The sequence below is a fragment of the Lycorma delicatula genome, chromosome 3 (genome assembly GCF_047948215.1).
Source record: "Lycorma delicatula isolate Av1 chromosome 3, ASM4794821v1, whole genome shotgun sequence".
NCBI lineage: Eukaryota > Metazoa > Arthropoda > Insecta > Hemiptera > Fulgoridae > Lycorma > Lycorma delicatula.
This window is the reverse complement of record NC_134457.1, coordinates 141882877-141901791: the sequence shown is the minus strand read 5'-3', so window position 1 is coordinate 141901791 and position 18915 is coordinate 141882877. Positions and strand designations below refer to the sequence as shown.

Below are 18915 nucleotides of genomic sequence, written 5' to 3'. Positions count from 1 at the left end.
ATTAAATGTGACTATTAAAGACAGAAGGGAAATATAGCAACTTTAATTATAACCTACTTCAATTTAGTCTTAATCTACATATAATACTCGTACTGCTAGATTAAAAATTCATATGATCTACCAAGACTAATATAATACTGTAGTTGACGGAAGATTCAACCTTTCTTCAATTATTGAATTGAGCGTTGCGCCCTTTCCATTAAAATTCTTAATTCTGCATTTGCAAAGGCGCGGTTACCTATATACTCATATATCATTTAATCTCATAGTTAAACTGCAACAATGACTGCAATTTCCTTGGTTTCGTATTTTAATGCGTTTTATAACTGAAGTAAAAGGCTTTTAGAAGACGTAACAATAAAAAATTACGTCTTTAATTTTTGTATAATTTCACCATTAAAGTTATTATTAATTTTATAGCAATATATTCAAAAAACATTATTGCAGTACACCTGTTAATAATAGTAAATATTCGCGCGATTAACCTTACCTTTTTAAATCCACCGGCTTGGTCTAGTGGCGAACGCGCCTTCCCAAATCAGCTTGTTTGGAAATCGAAAGTTCCAGCGTTCAAGTCTTAGTAAAGTCTGTTATTTTTACACAGATTTGTATACTAGATCGGGGATACTAGTGTTCTTTGGTGGTGGGTTGGCTTTTTACACTCATACATATCACCCTCATTCATCCTCTGAAGTATTATCTGAAAGGTAATTACCGGAGGCTAAATAGGAAAAGAAAGAACCTTAATTTTAAAAATTTTGGTGTGGGCAACACATGACTTCCTTGTACCCCTATTAAATTACATTTACACATTTTTTTTAAAATGAAAAATACGTAAAATTTTATTTCATTAAAAAATTCTCATATTTTTTCTTTTTTGTTATATTGAATTATTATTCATCGTAAATTTTTTTTACAGTCGGAGATTAATAATTATTAATAAATCAATATACTTAAATTAAAAAAAAAAAATAAAAGTTAAAAAGAGATGAAATCTGATTTGAACCGATATGCCTTCCCCTAAAACCAAATATTTCATTAATTAAAATTTTATTTGGCTCTAATAATGGAACTAATGAGAATAAGTACCACTTATGGTATATCGTTGAAAAGCTCTCAATAGTTAACAAAAAGTCCGAAATCCAATTTTTTTTGGACTTGGGCTTTTTTGGACACTTTTGGTTCAGTCAGTTGCAGTCAAAAGGAGAGGTGCACAACTAGATGTTACAACAATCCTAAATTCAAAATTTCAACATCCTACGGCTAATCGTTTTTTAGTTATACGAGATACTTACGTACGTACGTATAGACGTCACGCCGAAACTAGTCAAAATGGATTCAGGTATGGTAAAAATGGATATTTCCGTTGAAATCTGGAAACCGAAATTTTTCGCGATCACAATACTTCCTTTACTTCGTATAAGGAAGCAAAAGGTTCATTAAATTTGTGTACCTTTATTTTAAAAAGCAATAATATTTATTTCTGTCAAATTAGACAACAGAAACATTTTTGTGTTTCACAGCATAATATTTTAAACTACGACAAAGGCCTTATTCTGCTTCTATTACCATTTTTAATTAATTATCTAACCATCATAGAGTCCGATTAATAGATTAATCAAGATATTAATGAAATTGAGACCATTTATTTTAATGGTCTCATAAATTAATTTAATTAAAAGATTTCAAGTCTAGATTTTGATATGCAAAGTGTTCCGAGACGTATTCACTGAACTTCAGATACTGATTCAGGATACCAAAATGAGAAAAACAGTTCATATCGACATAAGCCCTATTTTGCTTTGTTTTATTTCTGGACGCCATTTTGTGATTTTCAACAGAAAAGATTATTTCTCAGGAACGGGTAAACCTACTTTAATTAAATTTGGGAAATCTGAGACTGTTTTATTTTACAAAATAAATAATTTTGAAAACGTCCCCTTGATAAATTTCAAAATGGCGGCCATATTAATTCTTTAATCTTCAATATTTTTATAATTATGTTTGATCAAATTTTTATTTCTTAAAAATCTATTAATCATTTTATTTTGAACAAAATGACACCTAATTTGTAAAAATCCGTTGACAAACAATTGATTTATTGAAGTCAATTAACCCGGAAGTAAGCCTGCACACCGTAATGCAAACTGATAATTTTTTGCCTGTTTTTATTTCTTCCACTAATTGTAATAAAAATTATTAATAATAAATAATAACTGTAAATTAATAAAAATGATCAACTTGCATTACGGCGTTTACAATTTTTTTTTATTTTGTAGAATAAGACACTGGTCTTAGATTTGCCAAATTTAATTAAAGTAGGTTTAACCGTTCCTGAGAAATAATCTTCTGTGTTGAAAATCACAAAATGGCGCCCAGAAGGAAAACAAAGAAAAATAGGACTTATATCAATACGAACGTTTTTGCTCATTTTGGTGTACTGAATTAGTACCTGAAGTTCGGGGAATACGTCTCGAAACACTACGTAGATCATATACCATGTTTAAAAATCGACAAAAATCTATTTTAAGATCAGAATTATAAAAACAAAACAAAAACATATTTGTAAAGTTTTTTTTATAATTTTCACCTTTAATTAAACTATACTATAGTTTATTTAAAACTTCTTTTTTAAAGAGATATCCTTTTACAGAAATAACACTACATTGTTCTTAAATAATGATAATTAGATAAACCTGTGTTTTCTATATATTTTTAAGTGTATTTAAATGAACATACTGAAACAATTTTTAATTAACGGTTTCAAAATTGTTATACTTTTCAGTACAATTTAATTTACTTAATCCAATAATTTTATACAGATTATTAATTTAGACAATAACAATTTTTTTTTATTTACATTTTTATTTTTTTAGTTTTTGATGATACGGTGATGAAGGTGGGTGATCTCCTTGATCCTTCAAAGCAAATTTTGGAAAACGTTTTTTTTTATAACGAGTTACCTCACAAAACCATTCTCTACTTGATTATATAATTTATAATTAATTATATTCTCATCAGAACAAATTATATACTTCCTGTTGCATAATTTAGTACAGCGCTATATAATAAAATAATATTTAATTTTAGGTATTTATATTTTTAACCAATTAGATTTAATTTAACGTAATACAACTTGTGTTTAATTTATATATATATATATATATATATATATATATATATATATATATATATATATATATATATATATATATATATATGTGTGTGTGTGTGTGTGTGTGTGTGTGTGTGTGTGTGTGTGTATGTGTGTGAATTTGATTATAAGAAGAAGAAAATAGTTCACGAAAATATTTTCAGTCTGACAAAATTCTAACGGTCCGTTAGAAGGAGAAACGAAAATACCTTGCATAAGTAGCAATTATTGTAATTACATATATTTTTAAATAAAATTAAACGGTTATTGCCTTTAATATACGTATATATTAAAAAATTTTAATTTTAAAATACAAATTATTTCTTTTACATAACTACGGAAACCACCAAGTCACATTCAGAAATGTATCGATTAAGCCAAGTTATTCTTTACTGCTATAATCACATCTGTAATACGAACAAAATGAGAACTTATGCATACTTTATTGAACTTTAAATATTCAATCTTTACTGAGTATTTTGCTAATGGCTTTCAATTTTGGGTCGGTAAAAAAAAAAAAAAAAAAAACGGTTTTGTTTTGAAACCTTTCTTTTATTTTGTTGAGAGTAAAATATTGTTAATAAAAGTTTTTTGACAAAAGAAATCTACCAGATTTTCTAATGAATGGCGGCAATCTATTCATTAACCATTACAAAGCCCCATGTTCGTTTTAAATCTTGGTTTTTTACTATGATCAGTGTAATAAAAGGATTAGGAGAGTCTTTTAAGAGTTATGTTTGTTGTAAACGGCCGGTTTTCCTTCTTTTACCCGTTTTCTTTAACTTTTACAGTTAAATATGAGCATTTATCTAAGTGTTTGTATAACTTTTACGTACCTGCCCACATCCACATTACAAGAATAACTAGATAAACCAATACGGTTATTATTATTCTACTTTGCCAAGTTTGTCTAGAGTGGATAATTTCAAATAATTTTTCGAGAACCATTTAACGAATTTTGAGAAAATTTTAATACCTTTATTTTTAGATCTAATATTGAACTTTTATTGCACTTTTTTAGATTTTCTGAACACCTATAATTAACTTTCAGAATTTTTTTCAAATGACTGAATTTTATTAGAATAAAGCTCTTCTTACAAGTAATTTCTTTTAATAATATTTGGGGGTGAAGGATTCATATAAGAAGATTTTACTAGTTATTACTTCAACGTCAGATAAAAATAAATAAATAATCAAAATCTGTCAAATTCCTGCAAAGTTGGATAAATACATTACGGTCTCTTTATAAGATATTAAACATAAATATAGATATGTTAACAATGGATATACTGATCATTTTTATGCACGATATATATATATATATATATATATATTTTTTTTTTTTACCGTATTTATGATATTTTTCATACATTTCTGTTCTGAATTTCTTTTTTTCAACTTTATTGAAATTAATACATTCTACATCCACAATTATAAGTTTTATACAATTCAATATTTGTTTCCTTTTATTTCCTCAAATATTTCTGTATTTTATCCTCTAAACATCCTTATATTACCAAATTAACAAAACCTGGATGTTTTAATACATAGCTAATCTACGTAGTTATTCTCTTTACAAGATAATGGTACAAAGTTCTCTCATATACTATTCATCTCAAGACATGTACAGCGTAACTAAGTAAAAATATTATAATTTTGGGATTACAGAAATTAAACTTTCTCTAAGCTATCGATCTTAAAATCATAGTACTTTCACGACAACCCGTAACGTCTTTGGAACACTCTACGATATTTTAAAGGGTGTGTAACCACCTTTTTTTAGACTGATATAATAATAATCAGACACTGAATCAATTTAAAAATTTTCCAACCAATATTTGTAAAATAGTAGGCTATATTTTGCGGTTATACATCACAAAAAGTGATTTTTCTTCTACAATAATTTTAGGAAAATTTCCAACAGTCTAAACAATAGATATAGTAACTTTTTTCTGAAATTGAAGAATCGTTTTTGACAATTTCAGTTTAGAATTTTTGGAAAATTGCGGTCCTGTCTAAAAAAATATAAGTAATAGCCTTTCAATCGGGGTTACGAGATTTGTTTTTCTCAGAAAAATAAAATTAATTTCTGTGTGTGTTGACAGAGAAGTGTAACTAACACTTAGTGGTATTAGGTGGTACAGACACGGTAGTGTTTACATTTAACTTCATTAGATTAAACTATACTAAATCCTTGCACAGATTAATAAAAAATTTGAAGCTCTCCTCAAAAATAAATAGATAAATAATTCTTTCACAAAAAAAAAATATAATCATGAAACTTTCTAATTTTTTATAATACTGGTCATAAAATAGGAATTAAGGAATAATTATATATATTTTATGAAAATTCATGAAATCTCTAGACTAGAATTTAAAAAAAAAACAAATACTTAAACTAACGATTTTTAAATTTTAAAATATATTCTCTATTATTAGATAGTTTTCAGTGTTATATAATTAAGAACGGACGTGACAATAAAATTGTCTAATGTCATGGTAAATTGGTGTGGTCAAAGTAAAAAATAGATTTGTGTGCGGGTACAGCGCCCGTGTGTGTTTGAAACTTTACACTTTTTAAATATATTCTCACGAAAAAAGAATACTGATTTTTAAAAATATCTTCAATCCACGTGTAAGAAACTATAGAATAATAAAATTCTACTTAACAAAAAACAACTCGATGACAGTGTCATCAACATATTAAATTTATGTTCTGCCTTATTTACGGCATGCAATCTAAATTAGCATCGTAATGATTGAGGGAAAAATAATGTTAACTGATTAATTAGCATTTTGTTTTTTAACGAAAACATTTTATTTAATTGAATTGATTTAAAGTTTAAAGATAACAAGGCCTTCATTAAGAAACATGCATTAGCTTAAATTAGAATATTTATTAATTATTGCATCTTGGATTTTATATATTTTGCTTATGAAATCTTTAATTAAAATACTCATTAGTTATGTTTCTTGAAAACGCCTGCCACAAAAATTAAATAAATATATTTTGGCACAATCTACATTTTAATAGTAAAATATCATATTGCAGTTAATAATATTATATCATAACTATATCTTGCAGGACATCAGTGATAATAGCCGGGATATGAAGATAAATCAGGAAAAGACTGCCAATGTGTATAAATATATAATATTTAATTTACGATATATACGTAGCTATGAGAAGTGTTTTTATATTTCTAAATGTAAAGATTCTACTTATTTATGTATTTATGTGTAGGTTACCATTATTATAAAACTTTATGTACTGTTTTTTGTAATTATTTAACAGTTAACTTCATTTCATGAATATATATATATATATATATATACATATATATATTTTTTAAATTATATATTATAGTTCAGACTCATAGATAAAAGGGATTTGATTTATTTACTAATAACTTAAAAGGTTTTTTCTAAATGATTTTAAATAGGAAGTATTTTTTCCTAACTTATTTCCAAGCGAGTCTTCACTAAAATTCTGGTGACTTGAATATGTATCACTTTTTCTAATATTCTATCACATATTACTACTTTTCATTATTTAAGTCTTATATTCTATTCCATTAATAAATTCATACTTTTTATGTTTCATTTCATAGCTTTTGTCACTTATTTTCGTGATTTTTAAAATTTTAATTTTTTTTTATTGTACAGTTAATCTCAGCTATTTATTTATTATTTTTTTTAAAGAAGAGAGACAGTGCTTCTCTAATAAATTAATAATTTCTGTTTACTTGCAATAACTAGACTAACAGTTTTTCTATGAAATAGAACATTAAAAACTATTAAATTTTTCCGTAAAACTATATTTTTGACCTATTCAACCAGTATTTAATATTATAAGTAATTTTCTCATTTCTCCCTAATAAAGAATTTAAAAAATTTGTTAACATTTAACGTTGGCTACTAATGAAGATTGTAAGAAGTATAAAAGCAAATTTTGTGTCATAAATGGTGTGAATTATTTATAATAAAGATAATTATTTTTAATTATAAAAAAATTAAGCGTTCGTAAAGTTTAGAACTACAATACAATATAATATAGTAACTTTAAATACAGTAATTTTACTTAAAAAATTCAAAAAGTTTCTTTTATATAACATTTTATTTATGGAAACGATTTACTTCACCTACTCTCTTAAAATAATTATACGAGGAAGACAAGGGATTTCCAGACGGAATATCTTAATTAAGGAAGAGGAGAGAGTTTACTGTCTTAGTAGGCCTTATTCAATTCGCATTAAATTAAATGTTCGCTAAAGAGAAGATTAGAAAATCAGAATCAAACAGTAGCTGGTTTAAGGTGTTTAAACTTTTCTAAAATTTTCTGATCAAAATCGTTATCGCAAAAAATTGAACGATACTGAAAATTATAGAATGTGATAAAACCGAGAGAAACGGAAGAGCGATATACTAATAATCGATTTTCAGGACTTGGAACAAATATTCGAACTTTTCATTACGTGTACGAGAGTAAGAAAGAAATTATCAATAAAACGAAGAAGTATTTACTAAAACTAAAATAATCATTTAAGAAAGGATGAAAACTTAAGGATAAGTCCGATGAAATACTAAGTATAAATTGATATTTAATTTAGCCAAATTTATAAAATAAGCAGATTTAACAAGAGGGCAAAAAATGATGCTAGCTTGTTAGAAAGTCGAGAAAATAAAATCACAGATGAAATTAACAAATGAAGTGCTACTATAAGGAACTAAAGAAAGCCCTTTATTTTGTTTAATTAACAAAGTTAAAAAAAAATAGATAACACGGTTTGTTCAATATGAAGGAATGCCTGATTAAAATAACAATCCGGGAAAAATGGAAGGAGTTAATGATAAAAAAAGGACGAAGTATAAGATGACATAACACCCCCTTAAGAAATACAATTTTAAATCTGAGGCAATACATCAATAAAAAAAAATTACGAAGACAAGACCGTGTTAAGGAACTGTCTAAGGTAAAAAAACATTAATTAACGAAAAAATAATTTAAGACATAAGAGTCAACTAAACTTAAGATTTCAATGTTAATGCAGAACAACGTATTTAAGTTAAATAATATATTTCTATTATTTAAGTTATACTACAAAGATCTTTAAATATGAATTTGATTTCAAATAACAAAGTTATATTAACAGTCCTGTAATAAGAAATTTACTTAAAATCTTCAAATAAGTTACAAAAAGGTACCTGGCAGTAAAATTCCTACCTAAACCAGTAGATTTCAAAGAAAGATTTATTTGAAAATATTTATTTTATTATTTAGAATAATATTTAAAAATTAAAATATATTATTTCATTTGATTGGTATTTCAACACAGAATACACTTAAGTGAAGAATAAAAACGGGATACACAACAAATTGTTAAAATGATTTACAAAAAAAGCAGATAAGTGTTAATTCAGCAAATACAACGTCTGTACATGCAATACATTTCATGCACTAGTAACTAATTATAAATTATAAAAATAACTATTTTCTATAATACTTAAATTTTATAAATAATTTATACATATAAAATATTGCTAGTGTTGCCATCTTGTATTAGAACTAGATTAAAAAAAAATGTTTAGTAAAATATATTTCATTAATAACAGGATAATACAATAATTTAAAAATAATAATTAGTAAAGATGTCCAAACAAAGATTTTTATTTGAAACAATCTGCAGCTTTCATGCTAAAAATTTAATGCATTTAAGATTCTAGAAAAAAAAATGTAGTAAGATCTTAACGATTTTGCATAGATAGCAAGATATCAAAAGAGATATCAGAAAGCAGAGAGCAGATCTTGCCATCTGTAAAATTAATACAGTAATTTTAATTTTCTACAAAAAATAAAAATAAATGTTAAATATTAATAATTACAACAATTCTGATTGTTTTTAAATAATGGCTGGGTTAATCCTAGACATCCTTGTGCCATGACCAAAAAGCACAATGCTTTCCATTTGCCAAACACAAAAAACTATAAACATAACAACCAGAAAAGAGGAACATATTTTCATTCAATTGCAGAACTGGCAAGTTATATTTATATATACGCCTTATCTTGAAGTACAGTACCCTTTTGACATTGATATATTTCTATATATTTTCAATAAATCCGTAGTATGTCAAAGTAGACAGCGGTAATCATGAAAAATTAAGTAAAGATAGATATGAATGCATAATGTATGACGTTTTAATGTAAAGGAATGTTTATTTATGTCCCCAAGCATATGTCGGCGAATCAACTAAAGTGTTACAATTTTAGAACAAGACAATCATTTTGCGTGGTTTTCAGATCTGATTTTGAATTAAAAGATTTCATTTCGGGATAAAAATCCACTATTTTTAGGCCTTTCATTATATTTATTTCCTCACGGACGCGCGCGCATACACACACACACACACACAAAATACAAACATATACTAACCGGTCAGGGCTCCCTTCGCTCGCCTTTCCCGTCTAGCCAGGGGCTCTGTTCCCTTGACCCTTTTCTGTTCTTAAATTCAGGTTTATAAGAATAATATTGATAAATAGAAATTAAATCCTGTTCAGTTTATAAAAACAGTGTATTGTAATTTCTTCACAGCAACGATTTAGGAACTAGAACCCGAAACTTTGAGTAATCTGAAGAATACGGGTTTGAAAATAATCGGCCTCGTCTTAAAAATAATAGTTAAAGCTGGTTACCCGTACAAAGGATGAGTAACAATATAATTTACCCGGTTTTAGCGTTACATAACAAACACCGCTAGGAGATAACCGTTTTTAGTTACTCATGATTTTTTTTTTTTTTGGTGAAGTAAATGGGGCAGGTGCAGCCAGTCGTGTCACACATACAATAACATTGACAGTGGCTGTGTTGGTTGAGCCGTCGCGCTGTACACCGTTGCACCGCTTAAAAAAAAAATCGAAATTTAAAAACCCGAAAATTGTTTTTAGATATTTATTTGAATATTTTATCTAAAAACCTTAGGATCACAAAACGTTATTTATTTTAAAGTGCTTTTTTAAAAGATTAGTTTTTTGATACCAAGAGCTTAGAAATTTTTGGTACGTATAGATAATCTCCTATAAATTATTTATTTTAAAAACTGCATAATATAAGCTTATTTTACCTGAAAATCTTTGCATTTTATGAATTGCATAATCAAGTATTGATTTCTAACTAGTTGAAAAACGCCAATTCTCAACTATAAATCGAACTTCAGTTCTAACCGAACCAATGATCATTAATAAATTAATCCATTGTTTAACGAACTAAGTTAGGAAGTTAACAGATTTTCTAGTTTACATCTTATGTATAAAAAAAACTGTCAGTTTGTTTGTTTGTAACACAAGAACCAATCGACCGATTGCTTTTCAATTTTCAGGATACATTTTCGTTATCCTAGGGAAAGTTTTAAGCCATAAATCAAGGCTCTAGCCCTCTTCGGGATTAAGACATTAAAGAAAGAAAAATTAAGCCTTTTATTTTATTATATTTATATTACTATGGCAATAGAAATATAATAAAGTAAAATACTTTTTTCCTTCATAAATATCTGTAAAATATTTATATGCTTACAACCATAAGAATAACGAACGCGTCGGAGGTCCAGGGAGCGGAGCCCTGGCTAGACGGCCGGGGGAACGAAGCAAACCCTAACCGTGTTATAATATAACCGGGATTTTAATCAATTTCACTAATGCATTACGTCTAAATGCAAAATACATGTCTATGTAAAATAGTTTATAAATTTTTTATAATTATGTGCAGAATATTGTTCCTACTTTAAATACTGCGGATAGATAGGTAGGCAGATATACGTTATGAATAATAATATACACTATGTATTCAAGAACTTTATGCGTAATACGTAAAATCTATTAAGTAAATGCACTTCATACCTGCATGGAATGTGTTTACAATGCATTCACAACATTCGATCGACGGATAACAGTTAGTTTCCCGCACACATAACGTATCATTTGAATAACAATGATAGGCCTTCGAATACTGTTTCGTTTTGTATGGGTATACAGCTTATAGCGTAAAACAATCTAGATTAATTCCAGACTAAATGCTAAATTATCCACATAAGAGATAGTTTTACATTAATATTACAAAGGCAACACTAGCCTAACGTATAAAAATAAATCTACTGTAATGTAGTGAAAATAGGTTATATTATAATAGTTATGTACCTTGCTTGTTTGGCTGACTGGAAGAGGTGCAAGCAGTTGTTTCGGTGGTAACAGTCTTTACTTGAGCATGAATCACAGTTTCGTTCTGGGATTTCGTATCTTGCGAGCCACTACCTGAATCTGTTCCTGAAAACAATACAGATTAATCAAATAAACAGTTACCACAGTTGCAGAGTTTGGTAGGGGAAAAAAATAAAATCGTAATGATTTTTTTTATTTCGTTTTGATAAAAAATATAAATTTCATATTTTAGGAAGATTAGGATCCTCGGCTTTGTCTAAGTATTTCAGGGATCTGATTTATTATTCTGATACCTGACAAGTAATAGAGTAGGACGATCCACAACTGGCTAATAGGTTACACCAACCCGATGCATTGTTTCTATAAGTCCTGGCATCTTCACTACCTACATCCGATGGACGTTAAGTGTCTTTTTAGATAACGAGTAGCCTAGGAAGATCAAGGTATTTAACCCAGGAAGGGAAAATCACGCTATTAATTAACTATTCTGCTTAACCTGCTTAAATATCAATTAAAAATTTGGGTTTCTTTCTGAAAGCAAGCAGTCATCCAAAAATTGGTATAATATTTCTAAAGTAAAAACTTCACTCATCGACGTAATTATTTTATAATTTTGAAATATCCAATTGAACTATAAAGAAAGCATAACTGAATTAAATGTATTACCTAAAGAAATAATTCAGAATAAATCTCTGAATTACATTATCAGCATTCTTTTTAAATAAATAATAGAAACTATTTTTTCCAAAATTAATTTTATGATCTTAAAAATTATTTGATAAAAGTGAAATGCTAATTTACAGTGACAGCTAAATCTAATCTACACTTTGAGCATACTGCCCATACGTTTATATGCTGAACAGTTTCGCTGTATCGGTTATTATGAGAAACACGTTCAATTGTTTTTATTTTGCTAAAATACTCGTAAATATGATGCCAAATAACTACGAATTCTAACATTATTTATACCATATTCGATTTCATTTAATTTAAAATACAAAAAATTCATAATACGTAAATGTCATACAGTATTTTAGTATTTAAAAACATGTCACTTCTTTTAGTTACATACAGTAGTACGCTCATAAACTAGTGATTCGATGATAATATTAAATTATATCGTAATCTTTAATTTTTTTATAAATATTAACAAATTTAAGTAAAATGTATATACTCGTATTATTCAAAATATTAACAAAACAATATTCCTTTAAAATGTATATACTCGTATTATTCAAAATATTAACAAAACAATATTCCTTTAATATTAAAAATATTTTAATTGATACCTGGGTTTTTTCATGAAATTCCACGAAATTCCTGTAGATAAAACTGTGAATGAATGTACGAGAACAAAAGTCCGTGTAAAATTTTATAATTAGTGACAGGTATTTAATGTGATTAAAACCTCAAAGCAGCTTTAAATTTTGTATTAGCTACACTAATATTGTCGACTGTAGCTTTTTAACAATTCCAACAGATTAGAGTAGTAAGATTAGTAAACACCCTATACTAAAAGAAATCAATCGATTATAAGAAAAATACATAACGATTTAATTGATACCAATTTTTTTATATATAAAAAAAATCGCTGAGATACATAAAATAAGAAAAAAGTGCAATATTATTATAATTTTTTCCAGTACTTTCTTTTAAGTGAATTATAAATTAAGTGCCTTTTATGTTACCTTAACATAAAAATCAAACAGGTGTCAGATAAAGTTTATGTAGACAGTCAGGTAGTGGTCAAACAAACAAGCAAGGTGCGACACCACTGCGATCAGCTACTACTGTCGAGCTGAGGGCGCACCCGCCTCCTGCCGGAAGGGCGTCGAGGAACTCTCTCATCCGTGGCGGCTCACCATTAGTCCATCCGCAACGTTTTACAATACTCATACCGAATATGTACGTATATATACATAAATATATACGTGTACTGTACTTATAATCGGTAAACATTTACATTCTTTTAGAATGATAACAATAAATACTAGTGTAACAATATTGTACCGAACAAATCTATCATTTAACTTTAAAACACCTATAGAAAATAACTAAAGTTTTTACTAAATAGTCAAAACGATTATAATCTAATTAAAATTAAATAAAACATGATTTCTGTTGGACTGCCTTAAAATAATAAGTTTTTATAAATTATAAGTTGCCTTAAAATAATAATATTGCCTGGATATTTTACTGATGAAAACCATTCATTTCTAACTATTAGAAAATAGTATAAAATAATGTGCACGTAAAAATTTAATTACGTTTGTTAATTGTATATAATTAATTTTAAATTGTTACACCTGTAAATCTGTTAATCTGTATTAAATACTGGTTTTAGAAGAAAACTGTAGGAATTTGATGAATAGTCATCAAATATGAAAAATATAAATGTACAAATATAAAATGATGAATAGCTATTGAAAGTGATTTAGCTTAATTTTCCTTAAACTGGATTAACTTACACATTAATCGATACAATTTTAATTAAGTTATAAGACTGGTTATACAGAGATAACAGCGAGAATCTGTCACAAGTACAACACAATAATTGCACCACAGGAGTTCCCAGTAAACTGTCTGTAATAAAACGAATATTCTTCCATATTTTCTGGGACAGGAAAATTAGGAATACATAATGAGAAAAATTAAATCACGAGATTTCATTGGAGATCCAAAAAGTAAATTTCATTTAACCTGGAAATTTTTTTAGATTCAAGATTACAACTTCCAAAATTCGTTGAAATTGTTATTCATAATATTTACATATATCTTTTTTAAAACTGTCTGAAAAAGCTTTATATAATAACGGATAAAAAATTGAATTAAAATGTGGAATATTAAAAAAAAAACTTGCCTATTACTAAGCATCAGTTGAGATAAAAATAAAAATCGATATAACATAATATTATCTCGTGAATTGAAAGAATACATAACTATTGATAGTCAGAAATTCTACCGCGGATCATTGAATCCTGAATCCTATTGATGACTAAGTAAAGTTATTTATAACCTAGTTTTAGTGTAATAAACAACAATTTTTATCCTGTTTTCAATTTAAGAAAAAAACATTTTGTAGCTTGTAATATAAAACTATCATTTAAGATAACTTTTTTTTTGTATTTTACATGATAACTGTTGATAAAATGTTAATGTTAATAATAAATTAAATTTAACTAAAAAGTTGTAAAAAATTTAAAAAATCTCTCAAGAATTATTTACCAGTTACAAGAATCTTAAAATGAATGTGCATATCAATTATTAAAAAAATCAACATTATCATTTATATCAATAAACTGCAAATATCTACGAAAAAAAATGTATGAATCAATACAAAGAAGTATTAAGAATAAAAATAGAAATAAAATAAAAATTATAATCATAAAACATTAGAAAAATATATTTCTGTCTTTTTTTATTATTAATACACATATCACATTCATTTATTTATTTTACTTCCGTTTTTGTATTTACTTTTACTAATTTCTATGCATCTACTGATACTGGCTGTTTGAAAATCGAAATTACGCTTCTAATTTTATACTTTGTAAACGTTTCCTATATGTGTTTTCCTTCCGATTTTATTTTAGTAACCTTTATTAAAGCACATACTTACTACATAAAAATTACAACCTTTTTTCTTTCTTCGACGTCTTAGTGTATCCAATCGTCTTCTTCTAGTGGCTTCTGGTAATACACCTGTAGTTACAGCTCTTCTTTTTTGCCACCCTAGCCACTTCAATAAATTTCTAAAAGCACCTCTACGTTTTCTCCAACCGGGACATTTAAGTCCTAACATGTTTAAAAGTTAATTTACTTTTTATTTATAAAAAAAGGAATATATTTATTTTCCACCCACGTTTTAAAATAATTTTCTAAAACATTAACGTTGTTAATTTAATTCAAAATAATTTACAAAATTTTACAAGTAAAAAATGATCGATTTACAATCAATCATATATCATTCAGCTCTTTCAAAGAGATTATCAGTGTTAATTTTACCTTATGGACTAAATGTAAAATTCTCAAGAACGATTACTGAAATTTAGCTTACATTATACTCTTTAAAGTAAGACTTTTTTTGATTTTTTCCTGACTGATAGTTTCATATTTACGCAAGATATTTCTATTCGTCTAGTAATCACTGTTTTAATACTTGTGCATTAATATCAATAAACAAATTTACCTCCTTCTTTTAAATTTAATTAGTTTTATTTTTTAAGTATTCATCAACAACAATAACGTACTAAAAGATTATTTGAATACTCCTTTCAGAATATTTTCGATAATATTCAGCCTGGATAAACTAGGTTTTCTATAATAAGAATCTCTTTAAAATACTGACATTAGAAAATCACAAAGTTCACCAAAATGACAAAAAAAGACAAAGCTTAAAAAATTGTATTAAATAGATGAAGAAAGTTTTTCGTTAATCAATCACCAATTAAAGATTGCTTAATATCGATAAAATACAAGTTTAAAACAAAAGAGACAAATCTATCAATTCTAAACGAACAAACAATCCTTAACCATCATGAAAGAAATTAATGCTAACTGAATCACTGACAAAGTTATTCTGTGACAATAGGTAGTCAGTCATAGAGTTCCTTTCATGATGACACGCCCTTTTTAAACAACCACCTTCAAGTATCCCAATTGTTGATTCTCCCCCGCGAGAAGAAGTACGTCAAGCGTTTCCTGTAAATTACATTGAAAAATAATCAAGTGTATCATGCGACAATTATTCGTCCTTATTTTCTTTTCCTACTTCGTGTAGTTAATAGTAGCACAAGTACGTCTTGAATTAAAACTATTGTGCTTCAATATTTCAAAATTTCCGGAAACCTCTCATTATTATGTGTTTACGTAAAAGAGGGAGGCTCACTCTACACAAACCATTAGTATTTAATTAATTATTATCTGTAATCTATCCTACTTAACAACAATATCGTAACGTTAACAAGAAAAGAAGTTAAACTTTTACAGCGTTTACACAATTAGATGTCACATATATATAGTATTTCTTGGTATCAAGGCTTGATACCAAGGCGTAAATACTGTTTCGTTTTACATTTCGTGCACTTTTTAAATTCCTCACACGTTTAGAATTTCATTATCATTTACTGAAACTTTATTTTAATGGGTTTTCAATGTAATTCCGGATGGTATCGACACAGTCTATTAGGACCTGGATAATATTAATTGTAATCCATTTCTGAATAAAATATTCAGGTACTAATTACAATATTCGCTTTTTTTTGACGTTGTTTTATTGGAGAATCAGTCAGTCAGGACATGTTATTTATATATATATATATATATATATATATATTGATGAAAATTTTCATACAGTTCTAACGGTATAAGAGTGCAATAAGAAAGGATTTTTTTTTTAAATTTCAAGTTTAAAGGGTTAAAATGAATTTTTTAATTTTTTTTTTTTAAAGCCCGATTTAAAGCCCGAGTCAGTAAGAAATGAAAATATCATCTTGATGATTAGTGTGTAATATTCATGTGAATACCTAAAAACCAATTTATAGATTTTTCAGAAATAGAACTTGAAAGGCGATGAAGAAAGGTAAAAAAAAAAGATTTTCAACGGCGGTTGCAAATTTTACTCATTTCTGACTACACTAAAAGAGATATTCACTAGATTTTGGCTTGCAAATACTCTTAAAATAAATATCTAAAAACAATTTTCGGGCTTTTTCTTAATTTTTATTTTTAAGGCGTACGACGGTGTACGGTTCAAACTAACACAGCTACTGTACGTGTCACTGTTACTGTACGTACCACGAGACTTGCTGCGCCTGCCTCCAGTTACTTGACTAAAAATCATAAAATAAAAAGAATAGACCGCGACAGGAAAAGTAAGTAATCAAATAGTACGGGCGAAGCCGCAACAGGGATGCTAGTATATATATATACACATACACACAACTATACAGAGAGAGAGAGAGAGAGAGAGAGAGAGAGAGAGAGAGAGAGAGAGAGGATGAGAGGTTATTAGTTCTTTATAAACTACCTGGAGATATTTCCTAAATTCAGGCTTTTTTTGTTTTGGTTTTTCCTCAGTTCCTTCCGAGGAATAAAAATGTAAAATCTAACCGTTTGACAAACTGTCAGTTATAAATGAGTGGGTTTAATAGTAAGGATTTGGACCCAAAATTATGCCGGTAACTTTTTTTAAATAATCAACATCCCCAATTTCAATTTTTGAATATTTAAAATGTGATAACATTCGCTTGGGTCAGTCAATACTCCAAATTTTATTTATTTTCAAAACTGAGCGAAAAATTAGTTTATCCCGATGCAAAGAACTTAACAGAATTCGTATTTCCTGTTATACTAATATTATAACTGAAATAAACTGACTGAAAATAATTTAAATTAAGAAAATAAAAATTAAATCAGTACAAAATCTAGAATCACTCCAGTTAGTTAAAATGCAAACAAATTACAATTTTAATAAATATTTGAAGTGTTCTTTAAATAAAGCAAATTGATTGTTCAACGTGAATGAGGTGATTTATCAAAGAATGTAAATTTTATACTTTTGACAGTAAGTCTTAAGCTGATCCTTCAAGTATAAAAAAAATTATTTATATATAGTAATATTTTACTGTCACTAGAAAAAAATATGAAAAGTAAAATATCACAAACATTTTAAAGAGTCTGTGTAATTACCATAAGTTTAGCAAGAGAAAACTTTAAATAAATAAACACATTTTTAATAACTGTAGTCCAAAAATCGTCAATCAACACAACACAACACTGTACGGTTTCTACCGTATATTGTGTGCCATTGACACACAATATACGGTAGAAACTATCGGAAATGTAATAAAAAAGACCTATAATTATTGTATTTCTCGGGTAAAAATTTAAATTAAATTTATTAAAAATATAAATCTAAATCAAAGCACAACTGCATACTAACCAAAAAACATTCCAGTAACTAATACTATATACCAAGTTTCTATGATTTAGTCAGTAATATAGAACTTTACTTTCAACGAATATAGAAACTTCCTAAAATACCACAACGAATTAAGTTTTTATAATCGATAGAATGATTTTTAAAGTTAATTTCTATAATAAAAAATATATATAAAATAAAAACCGCATCATCTGTTAAAATTTTGAAAAATAAATCTATAGCTATTAAAAGGTCTGATACCAATGTTATCCATCCATATCATATTATATTAACATTTCAGTGACATTTAAGTTGCTTTTCTAAACTAACTAGCTTTACTGGGTGATTAGCTATGTATTCCGATTTTAGATAGTTAACGAGTTAATTTAGATTGCTTACAAAAAATCCTTGATGGAAAATGGAAGGTTAAAGGGAGGTTAAACTTCCCTTTTCACAACTTACTATTACATTTTATCTAATATATTTATATATATAATACAAAAACAGTTATTATTAAAGGTTTATTAAAATAAAATAGCAAAAACATATCCTAAAGAATAGTATACAAAAATGAAAACTATAAGTAGGAAGCACATTTTGACTGTTAAAGATTCATCATTACCAGAT

The 18915-nt window shown here is 27.1% G+C and overlaps 1 protein-coding gene across 8 annotated transcripts in view; it reads right to left on the bottom strand.

The window, feature by feature from the left end:
- Nucleotides 1-18915, bottom strand: part of LOC142322063 (uncharacterized) — a 516135-nt gene that overhangs the window by 201399 nt on the left and 295821 nt on the right. For all 8 annotated transcript variants that reach the window (XM_075360702.1, XM_075360700.1, XM_075360706.1 and 5 more), the window contains one exon: nt 11346-11471. In XM_075360702.1, the coding sequence (XP_075216817.1) occupies nt 11346-11471 (126 nt within the window). The remainder of the gene's footprint in view (nt 1-11345; nt 11472-18915) is intronic.